Source organism: Schizosaccharomyces cryophilus, assembly GCF_000004155.1.
Source record: "Schizosaccharomyces cryophilus OY26 unplaced genomic scaffold supercont4.2, whole genome shotgun sequence".
Taxonomy (NCBI): Eukaryota; Fungi; Ascomycota; class Schizosaccharomycetes; order Schizosaccharomycetales; family Schizosaccharomycetaceae; genus Schizosaccharomyces; species Schizosaccharomyces cryophilus.
In genome coordinates, this window is record NW_013185625.1 from 400,823 (window position 1) to 411,513 (window position 10,691).

Consider the following 10,691-nt stretch of genomic DNA (forward strand, 5'->3'; position numbering starts at 1 on the left):
AAAAGACTGTAAAATAGCAATTCAAATAACATTTCAAATGTCTTTGTGAAACCAAAATTTCGCTAAAAAATAAGCTTAAGTAAGCGAAGGAATGAATACAAAAACAGAAAGAAAACAATGAATCTCGAGGCGGCCTAATATAAATACCAATGGCTAAATATGCATCTTCATAAACTAAAAGTGTTCCTAGAAAAGAAAGTTACAGGGCTTAAAATCCATTTTCCAGCTTCTGCTCTCCTTCCGGCTCTCTATTTCCTTTCCATCACATCCTCTTTAACAGAACAAACATTTTGAAAACAGGATTGTTTTCATTTCTTCAATATGACTCGGCCTTTCTGGCCCTTGTATTTAATTCTTTTTTCGATTTTTCTTCCTTGTTACCTTGCAGTCCTCACAGATGAAGCAGGTGTCTATGATTTTCGTATTTCTCTTTTAGGACGTTTGAAGGATATCAAGCTTGACGAGGAAAATGATTCTTTTTTAGCAGTAAGTGAACGTGGATTATTATCACGTATCGATGCTTCCAGTGGTGACATTGTTTGGCGCCAAGCCATTGACGAGCAAACAGAATCAGTTGTTCACAAGACAAAATCACAATACGCTCTTACAATTGGAAAAGATGACTTGTTTGTGTGGAATAAAAGGACTGGAGCACTGGAAACCAAGATGGACATTTCTGCTACTAAAGGTGGTAGTCTATATGAAATAAATGAAGGATATGTTTACCTTGTTCCTAAATCATCTAGTCTCACAAAAGTCTTATTCCAAGAAAATAATGCTACACTAAGTGAGGTTTCTTTTGATTTTCCTATCTTGGAGATACTCACAGTTTCAGAGAAGAATTATGTCTTGACCAAAGACCAGTCTAATCACAAATTGGTACAGTTAAACGGAAATTGGCAGCCTGTAGAAGAGCAAATCCTTCCTGTCCCTGCTAATTCGGAAATTTTGGGCGCAAGAAGCGAGCTTCTATTGTTTAGTTATCAGAACTCCGTGCATGCTATTCATCTTTCCCATCCTCAGCGGTCACACTTATTGTTTACAGACGTTCATTTAATAAGCTGGACGCGGATTCCAACAGAAGCTTTTGGATACTCAATTACCATCGATTTGGATTGGTCGCTTGTTACATGTGTTTACACGTTCCAGGAGGAAGAATTTGTCTTGGTTGATGAATTTTTGCATGGAACGGATACTTCAGTATCCCATGGCTTCCATGCACATGAAAACCGTTTCCTGCGTACAACGGCTTCTTCCCAAGCAATAAATTTTGACTCCCAACGAATTCTGAAAATCGAGAATTCATTTACTCGCTCAATATACTTATTTAAATTACTTCAATCTCAAACAAAAAATTATATTATTGTTGTATTAGAGGATGGGACGATCTTTTGCTATTCTGACCAGGCCCTTTTATGGAAACGTGAGGAAGCACTAGCTTATGCAGCCGACGCTATATCCTTGCCTGTCATCCCTGAGTCCTCTGACTCTCTTCCAGTGGCTAGTCAAGAAAGGGAGAGTATGATACCTTTTTTACACTATTTGAGAGACTTTAAGCAACTGTTCAAAATTCGTCACCTGTTTCCTCGACATCGTTCTTTGGATGCTGCTTTCGTGACAAACTTCATAATACCCACGTATACTGGCAGTCTGTACTGCATTTCCTCTGATGTAAATAAGAAGGATCGTATTGTGTGGAAAAAAGATTTCTCTCGAGATGTTAAAGACGTAAAATCTTGGTTACTTAAGCCTGCATTCAAACATCAGGAACCATCAGTAGTAGCATTCGTTCATATTTTTGATGATGGCTATACTTTTAGAATTATAAAGTCCAACGATGGATCGATTATATATGAGAAATCAGAGACTCAAATCCCGCATGATTTTTACTTCCTTGACAATACAAAGGACCATTATAATAATTTAATTTTTGCTTTGCACCAAGATACCGTTTCTCCTTTAGGAGACGAGGTTTCGTTTGACCATTTCCTTCGAACTAGGCCTTCTGTTATTTTTACCAAAGTTAAGGATAACATCTTGCAAGGATTCCGCATCCTTGAGGATCATACAATTATTACAGAATGGGAGTTACCTTTTAAAAACGATGAAGCCTTAATTAATACAGTTCAACGAAATCCGCATGAAACTATCGCTTCCCTTGGGCGTGTCCTGGCAGATCGTAAAGTTATGTATAAATATCTAAACCCAAACGTGATGGCAGTCTTGACACGCCGACCTAACGTACTAACCGTCTATATCATTGATACATTCAGTGGAACTATTCTTCATCGTAACGAACATTCCGATGTTGTAAATTTCGAAAATGTAAACGCTGTACTTTCCGAGAACTGGCTTGTATACTCCTACTGGAATGCGGTTCCTACTATTTCCACTAAAATCGTTTCAGTGGAGCTCTTTGAGGGAGATAAGCCCAATGTTAAATATAACTTTGACGTTGTTGAGAGTGGAAATAATAACTATCTTCCTTCTGCTTTTACGAAGTCTTTCAATTTTGATCGTCTGATAAATGCAATGGCTGTGACAACAACAAATCAAGGTATAACGTCCAGAGATATTTTGGTGTCTTTATCATCGAATCAATTGGGAATGATTCCTCAGAGTTTCTTATCTCCATTGAGACCGGTTCATAAGCATAACGAAAAGCCTGAACCATCTTCGTTCATACCATATGAACCGGTATTGCCAGTTTTTGACAATCAGATTCTTTCATATGACCAACGACTGTATGGTATTAAAAAAATGATCTCCGAGCCTTCTACTTTTGAAAGCACTACTCTCGTTATGGCTGTGGGATTAGACATATTTCTTACGAGAACAGCACCCAGCATGCCGTTCGATATGCTCAGTTCGTACTTTGATAAAAAGCAATTAACGTTAACAACTCTCGGAATTTTGCTTACAGTTCTTATAACCAAACCTATGGTTAAGAGAAAGCAGTTAAATGCAAAATGGTATAGCTAAAGTTTGAAAGCTCTAATCATGACATATACACAAAGTTTACTAGATTTTTATTTCATTGAATAAAGCTTTATAATAAAGCCGTATAATACAACTTCGATTATCGTGTAACCCAACATAATGTTATTGAACTGTCTAAATCCAAAATCCAACCAAAAAAATTATATCAATACAGACGGCCTTATTAGTTTTCACAGTTAAATACTAATAGTTCTGTATCGTCAGAGCCACTGACAACCCGTTTTCCGTCTGCGGTGATTGACATGCAAAGAATAGGTTCTTGATGTCCAGTGTATTCGCCCAAGAGTTGACCGGAGCGGACATCCCATTTACGAATGGTACAGTCAGCACAGGCTGTAAGCAGATATGGTGAGTTTGGAAGGAAAGCGCAGTCAATAACAGCTTGACCATGAGGGAGACTTCGCCTAAATTTTAAGGAGGAAGACTCGTAAAGAGTAACAGTACCATCAACGCTAGCACAAGCACAAATAGGTAAAGTAGAACATAACGAGACGGCCTCCACGCTCTCATGTTGTGTTTCCAAGGAAGCTAAAATGCTGCTATTGTTGATGTTTACAACTTTCACCTTCCCGGAAGAGCCACCGAGGAACATGACATTACCATCTTCGTTACTATCGAAGCTTGTCCATCCTGCAGATATTTCTGCATTACCAGGATCAAAGCGGTGATCATCACCTGTCATTCGGCATTCAGTAGCACCAGTACCTGGATTCCAAACGATTAAAGTACCCACATCATCAACTGTAGCCAAACGCTTTCCAACTCCAGGGGGAATAAATTTGCCAGCATTTACCGGAGCAGTATGGCCATAGAAAACTTGAACTACCTTACCAGAAGGCATACTCAACATCCAAACGCTACCATCATTGCAACCAGCAGCAAGGAATAGACCCTTAGGATGCCAAGTCAACCAAACTACTTCGTCTGTGGTTTCAGTAGCAGTGATGAATTCAAAACCTGAGTCAGTCTTCCACACCCGAATCTGGCCATCCATGCCACCAGTAGCAACATAGTTGCCATCAAAACTCCAACCTACGGTAATGACAGAATCATTATGACCTGTCAGTTGGCAAACTTGCTCGCCATTGGTGATGTCCCAAATGTATGCCAAATCATCACCACCGCCAGAAACACAGAGATTCACTTTCACAGGGTTCATAGAAACACAGAATACCGAGTCTTTATGTTCAAAAAATCCTTGAACCGAAAGATCCATTACTGAGTGAATACCAGCAGCATTTGGATCCAATTCTTCATTTTCCTCGAAATCTTGCTCCATTTCATTTTCATCTTGGTTTACAACTTCTTCTACTTCAGTTTCTTGTAAATAAGTATCTGGATTTTCTTCTTCCGCCATGATTTAAAACTTTTCAGATATAGGAAAACGTTTGCAAAATTCAGGTTGTTAAATAAATCAACCTTTCCTTACATAATTCTGCTTACAAAGGCATGTAAATGATTATAAAAGTTTAATTTTTTAATGGATAAACAAATTCTTAATTTGGTAATTCTGAAAGCTATATTAAATGGGTATTGGCATTTCATGAAACTGCACCAAACGAATTCGCACAAATACTGAAAAGTTACTAATTTCTCTCTTTCTTACAAATGCTGTGGGCTTGTTTTCACTACTAAGTCGTTTTGGGTGAAATTCCAGTTTCCATAAATGAGCATCCTTTTCTATAGGTTTTCATAATCAAAAATAGTCCAAGCAAGCATAACCAAGCATACTTTGGTGATATAATTCACATTAAACTTTCTTCTGTTGTTTGTTTTTGAGTGCTTTCACTGTGTTTATAAAAAAAAAACACATGAACCAAGTATATGTAAACAAACCTACTATTTAAACAGACATGGTATAAACACTCTTCTCTGGAACAATTACCTTTGAGGATGAAGCACATTAAAATTTTGAAAACGATTTTCAAAGTGCTATCATTACTTATAGGGGTAATCCCCATCCATGCTTTAGACAAACACGGATGGAGAAAGCAGATAGTCTACTCATTGCTAACAGACAGGTTCGCAACCACCGAGTCAGTAGGTTGTGATCCCGAGGACCGTTCCTACTGTGGTGGTAATTGGAAGGGAATCATTAATAAACTGGATTACATTCAAGATATGGGATTCACAGCCATCTGGATTTCCCCAGTTATTAAAAACATCGAGGGAAAAACTAAATACGGTGAGGCTTATCACGGTTATTGGCCGCAAGATCTCTTTTCTGTGAATCCTCACTTTGGCACTGAACAGGACTTGATCGACTTAGCAGATGCTTTGCACGAAAGAGGGATGTATTTGATGGTAGATACAGTAGTGAACCATATGGGCGCTCCCGATACAAAAAATATCGACTTTGGTTCTTATAATCCATTCAACAAAGAAGAGCACTATCATCCTATGTGTCCAATTATCCAGAGCGATCCTTTATCTTTAGAACAATGCTGGATCGGTACAGAAGACGTGACCTTGCCAGACGTGGATACCGAGAATCCATTCGTGATTGAAACCTTGTATAACTATATCCACGATCATGTCCAAAAGTTTAAGATTGATGGATTGCGTGTCGATGCTACAAAACACGTTCGCCAAACGTTTTGGCCTGGATTTTGTGAATCAGCAGGCGTATATTGTCAAGGAGAAGAGTGGACTGGAGAAGCTGCTGCTTTCTGTGAATGGCAAGAATATATGGACGGTTTGCACAATTTCCCTGTACAAGGTGTTGCTGCGGAAGCAGTTGTTCCGGTCAATGATAGAGCCCTAAGGAAAACATCAATTGCGATGAACTTGGTTGCTCATCATTGCGTTGATAGCACTCTTTTGGGTCTTTTCCTGGAATCTCAAGATGCACCCCGACTGGCGGCTCTTAACAATGACTTTAATGTGTTGAAAAATGCCATGACGCTTAACCTCATGTCGGATGGCATTCCTATAGTATTTTATGGACAAGAACAGATGCTGAAAGGAACACATGATCCACTCAATCGTCCGGCATTGTGGATAACTGGGTATGATACCGAGGGTCCTTTATACAAGTACACAACCAAAGTGAATGGTATTCGCAGAGCTTTAATAAATACCGAGGATGGCGAGGAGTGGATCCGTACCCGTACACATGCTGTTGCTGTTGGAGATAATCTGATGCTGATGTACAAAGGACCAGTTATTACCTTCATTACGAATTATGGATCTGTTAACAAGGAGTATATCCTCAAAATGCCCGCATCGGAACCCATGGTCGATTTGCTGACATGTACACTCATTGAGGTTGAGAATGATATCCTCAAAACGACCATTCATCGTGGTGAACCCAAAATTTTGTATCCCTATAGATTAACCATGCGCGACGGCTTCTGTGCGGATGAAATGTCGTTACAAGGTGAAATTCCAGGCGTTTTTATGGGTCATAATGAGATTGTTAGATCAGACAATACTTAGGTTACGCGTGGATGGGTTTTTTTTTTTCCTTCATATGCTTTTTTTAATAAAGCGACAAAAATCTCCAAGTCTCGACATCTTATGGATTAGTTTTAAATACATATACTGCTAATGTATTTTTCTTTCTTTTTTTCTAATAGTTTTAAATAGGCAAATAAACGTTGACTCGAAGCAAAACTTATTTCATTGTCAAATTTTATAGCTCATTCATTCCCTTCCATTATAATTTTTAGGATCTCAAGCCTTGGATCGTACAAACGATCGTACGAGAGTGAGGAGATCTGCGAAATTCTGCAAGTTGGATATCTTGCCAAGTGCCCAAATTAAGCTGTCCATTTGTAATAGGGACTGTAAGACTAGGTCCAATCAAACTAGACTTGGCATGAGCAGGCATGTCGTCTAAACCCTCGGCATTGTGACGATAGCTAGAGGATTCAGGTACGACCTTGTCCATGATATCGCTCAGATCCTCCCGAGTGTCTGAGTCCCAATTTTCATTAATGGTGAGAGCAGCAGAGGTATGTTGAATAAACAAGTTCAATGTTCCCATGGAAAAACTCTTTAGCTCGGGCAACTTGCTGGTGATTTCACTCGTGACTATGTAAAAGCCCTTAGTACGTCTCTAAAAAAGTGGTAAGTACAGAACTGAGAAATCACAAAGTACATACATTTAGAGTAATGGAGCGCTGAATAATATCCATCTTGGTCATTTTCTCAGTACCTTTTTGTTAAGTGCAACCTGGATTTGTACAAAGTCGGAATTGAGACGAAAACTCTGATGTCATGGATCCTCGCTACTATGAATTTAGGATGATAATTATTTATTTACATTTTCTGCTTTGCTAAAGTATGAAATTGTCAAGGCAGAACTTGTTCTTAATTGCAATGTCAGGTTTGATTATGGAAAGCGAAAGGAAGATCAATTTTATTAATGTCGATTCGATGTAAAGAAAGCTATTTTATGGCAAGAGACTCAAAGGTGGAATGCTGATCTGTGGCATAAAAGTTCTTGGCAATTTAAGATGTAGAGTTGTGAATTTATAAAAACCAAAACTGTTATTCATAATCAAATTATTGATCAATTTGTTGCTTTCGAGATATTCATTTATATTAATAAGGAATGCAAAAAGACTCCGTCAGGGGGAATCGAACCCCCGCCGCATCGGTGAGAGCGATGAATCCTAGCCACTGGACCATGACGGATTGACTAGTAAATAATGAAAAGAAATCATTTAGTTCTAGTTCTTCCACAAAAGCTTCATGCTATAAACTTATAACTGGAATATGAAAAAAAATGGTATAAAGTATACTTTCCATTGCATCAATAAATGTATAGATACATATGTATTACAAAGACCATTAAATTCTAAATGATATTAGGAAGCAGCAACCAAAAAGAAAAAGAAAATAACTAGAAACCTATATGGCTGATACAAATGCAAGACTTTCTTGTAGGATATGAAGAAGGATTGAAATCAAAGATTCAAAGATATATTAAAACGAGAGAAAGGGAAAAAAATTATTGAACAGTTTCATAAAAAAGAGCCATAGCTTAATTCCTTCTTGGCACATAGAAAGACTTTTCCAGTCGGAGATTTTTGGTAAAATCATTCATAGTACGTTTTTTCCAACCAGGTAACCGAATTACCAAACAGGTAATATCATCTACAGAGCCGACATTTTGAGCATATCTAATAATGTTATTTGCAGCGTCCTGAGGTGACTCGGACAATTTGATAATGTCCACCACTTCGTCATCCGATACCACCTGGGTAACTCCGTCCGAAAGCAGAGTCAAAAAAGACCAGTCATCTTTTAGGGAATGGATAGATGTGAGTTGTGGTTCAGCAACAACACCGAGCTTTTTCAATTTCAGACCATCTCCAAAACTTCGAGTATTCGCAACCCAGGCATATCGTCGCTCACCAAAAGAGTCACTTGAAAACCCGAGATTATAGCGGCGGAGTCTTCGTGATTCTTCAAAATCAGCAGGATTATGCTGAAACGTTAAGCGATGTGCTCGTCCAGTACGGGAATCACATAAAATTGCTCGCGTGTCACCAACATGAGCTAGTTGAATCGTATAGCTATCGCTTTCCCAATACGATTTGTTGTTTTTTGATGTAAGAACGACCACCGTTCCTACGGCACCTGGAACAGCACGGTCAGGAGAAAGTTTGGCGTATTCTTTTAGATAGATTAGATCTGCTTCCAAAAAGGAATAATACAGTCTGGCTCTCCAAATCATATCCTCATCCCGAGATTTCAAAACAGAAGCCAACGAGAAGGGTGGTTCTAAGGAAGACATGTAGCCACCTAAGGCACGGGCTTCTTTTAATAACTCGTCAACGCGTGAAAAATCTTGCTGTTCTATAATATGCCCCAAGCGAGTGCTCAAGAATTCACTACATTCGATGCCTCCGTGACCATCGAAAATTCCGTAAACAAAGGGACTATCAAAATTAGGGAAAGAGCTAAATAGTCCAGATCCCTTACCAGAACTAGTCTCCAAAGAAGTGTTTGAATTCGGAGGCTGTGATTGAGGTTCCTCGTCACTTAAAAGAATGGGAGCTTTGAGCTTGTCAAGGTATCCAAAGGACAAGCGATCCTGGTTTTCAAGAGAATCTCCTCTTGCAGAACACAGACCCAAACTTTGGGGGGCCTTTGTCATTGAAACACGAAGATACGGTCCAGAAGCGGGTGTGTAGTATTGTTTTAGATTCCTAGTCGTGCATTTGCCAAAACCACGCGGTGCCTTAAAGGGAAAGCTAGGATGCAAGCACGACCGTTGTAGAAACCGGTTTGCATTTAGGAAGCTCGCCATCTGTGTTTTCGAAAATTTGTATGGCGGTTCACTGAAGAAGCTAAAAACAAATAAAATGCTTTTACGAGTGAATAATAAATTATAGGAAATTAAAATTAAATATAAATGTCAAATTTTACGGCATGCAGTCAAAAAAAAAAAGATAGAAAAGTAGGAGTGACGGCACACCGTGTCTGCCAAGGACAGAGAGGAGCAATAGGGACCCTTTTCTTTCAGAAGGATCCCGCAATTAGGAAAATAGATTGCAAAGTTCGTATTTATAAAATGAGGACGAATCCCCAAGAAATGATTCACTTGAAAATGCAAGGCTTGTTCATAAGAGAAAAAATAAAACAAGGAAAGGAATAATGCTGAATAAAGAGTCAAAGCACAGTACGGTATTCTTGATAAGGGCAATGAACGAGGTTCAACACAGAAACGGCTTATTAAAACAGTAGTTTCTAAGCGCAATAAGAAAGATTACGGGGTCCAGAATTGAATGTAAGTGTTGGTGTTCTTAAGCTTTTTTTGCCAGAGTTCGGATGGCGTTTTTGCTTTGATTTTCACTTAGTTCACAGTAATTCGATACAAAAATGCCAAGCCAAGACAATAATGGATGCTCTTATTTATTACAAGCTTTACAATTGAATAAGAAGATTCGATTGTCTTTCGATCATTGCTGAAGGCGTATAATGAGCGAAACAAAACAAAACTACTCATACATTATAATTTCATTGATTTAAAGTTTAAAGTTATATAACGGTCTCCAGCGCAAAATCTAAATTTTGAGATCCACTTTGTAGCGTACCTTTGGTAAACATATGCTATTTGAAACTAAGAGAGGAACAGCCAAGCGTGCTCGCTTCTCTTATTGTATTTTACACGACTTTATAGCGTACATTAAAGCTCTCCGCTTTCTAAGACAGAGATGATGATTTTCAACGAATTGTCCTGTCCGTCAGTGCAGTCATTCAAGGGGTAGTTTCATAAAAGGTTTGCACTCCTCGACGGTAATGATCCAATTTCAAAGACTAACCTGATTCTTCAGCTTCAAGACACAATATTAGCGAATTGGAGCTAAAATTGCGAATTGCCATCGTAAGCAGAAAGAACATGGTGCTTTAAGCGATGACTCGATAAGCCGCTATCAACGGAATTATTCGTTAGCGTCAATAGCTTGTTCATTATAATCACTTGATAATTACGTCATTTTAAGAGCGGTAAGTCCTGATTTGCCAAAACGAAATAAAGTGCAGGTGACATAAACGATATATCAGCATTAAGGAGAGTACAACGGGGAGCCTTAACGAAAAGGCGAAAGGCAAGAGAAAAACAATGGCAGCAAAGAAGAGCAATTGGTAGAATGAGATGCCCTGTTTGTATCGAGTATTAAATGTATCAAATGAATTGTGCAATTGTATATTGTATAGATTGTGTATCGAAAGCACAG

The 10,691-nt window shown here is 38.6% G+C and overlaps 5 protein-coding genes and 1 non-coding gene across 6 annotated transcripts; 2 read left to right on the forward strand and 4 right to left on the reverse strand.

Moving 5' to 3' along the window:
* Positions 1 to 269: 269 nt before the first annotated feature.
* SPOG_01715 (ER membrane protein complex subunit 1) lies at positions 270 to 3,160 on the forward strand. Its single transcript, XM_013166819.1, has one exon. It carries the CDS (start codon positions 322 to 324, stop codon positions 2,980 to 2,982), a length of 2,661 nt encoding a protein of 886 aa, XP_013022273.1. The 5' UTR covers positions 270 to 321; the 3' UTR covers positions 2,983 to 3,160.
* SPOG_01716 (ribosome biogenesis protein Sqt1) lies at positions 3,024 to 4,389 on the reverse strand. The gene has a single exon (XM_013166820.1). The coding sequence runs from the start codon at positions 4,355 to 4,357 to the stop codon at positions 3,164 to 3,166; it is 1,194 nt and encodes a 397-aa protein (XP_013022274.1). The 5' UTR covers positions 4,358 to 4,389; the 3' UTR covers positions 3,024 to 3,163.
* Positions 4,390 to 4,504: 115 nt separating this feature from the next.
* On the reverse strand, positions 4,505 to 7,224 carry SPOG_01718 (uncharacterized protein). The gene is made up of 2 exons (XM_013166822.1): positions 7,107 to 7,224; positions 4,505 to 7,060 (listed from the first exon to the last, which is right to left on the reverse strand). Exons 1-2 carry the CDS (start codon positions 7,146 to 7,148, stop codon positions 6,668 to 6,670), a joined length of 435 nt encoding a protein of 144 aa, XP_013022276.1. The 5' UTR covers positions 7,149 to 7,224; the 3' UTR covers positions 4,505 to 6,667.
* Positions 4,884 to 6,451, forward strand: SPOG_01717 (alpha-amylase Mde5). Its single transcript, XM_013166821.1, has one exon. It carries the CDS (start codon positions 4,894 to 4,896, stop codon positions 6,436 to 6,438), a length of 1,545 nt encoding a protein of 514 aa, XP_013022275.1. The 5' UTR covers positions 4,884 to 4,893; the 3' UTR covers positions 6,439 to 6,451.
* A 345-nt stretch (positions 7,225 to 7,569) lies between the features above and the next one.
* SPOG_16181 lies at positions 7,570 to 7,641 on the reverse strand. The gene has a single exon. It is a non-coding gene; the product is annotated as a tRNA-Glu (tRNA).
* Positions 7,642 to 7,807: 166 nt separating this feature from the next.
* On the reverse strand, positions 7,808 to 9,597 carry SPOG_01719 (protein phosphatase 2C Ptc4). The gene has a single exon (XM_013166823.1). It carries the CDS (start codon positions 9,260 to 9,262, stop codon positions 7,991 to 7,993), a length of 1,272 nt encoding a protein of 423 aa, XP_013022277.1. The 5' UTR covers positions 9,263 to 9,597; the 3' UTR covers positions 7,808 to 7,990.
* Between the last annotated feature and the right edge of the window lie 1,094 nt (positions 9,598 to 10,691).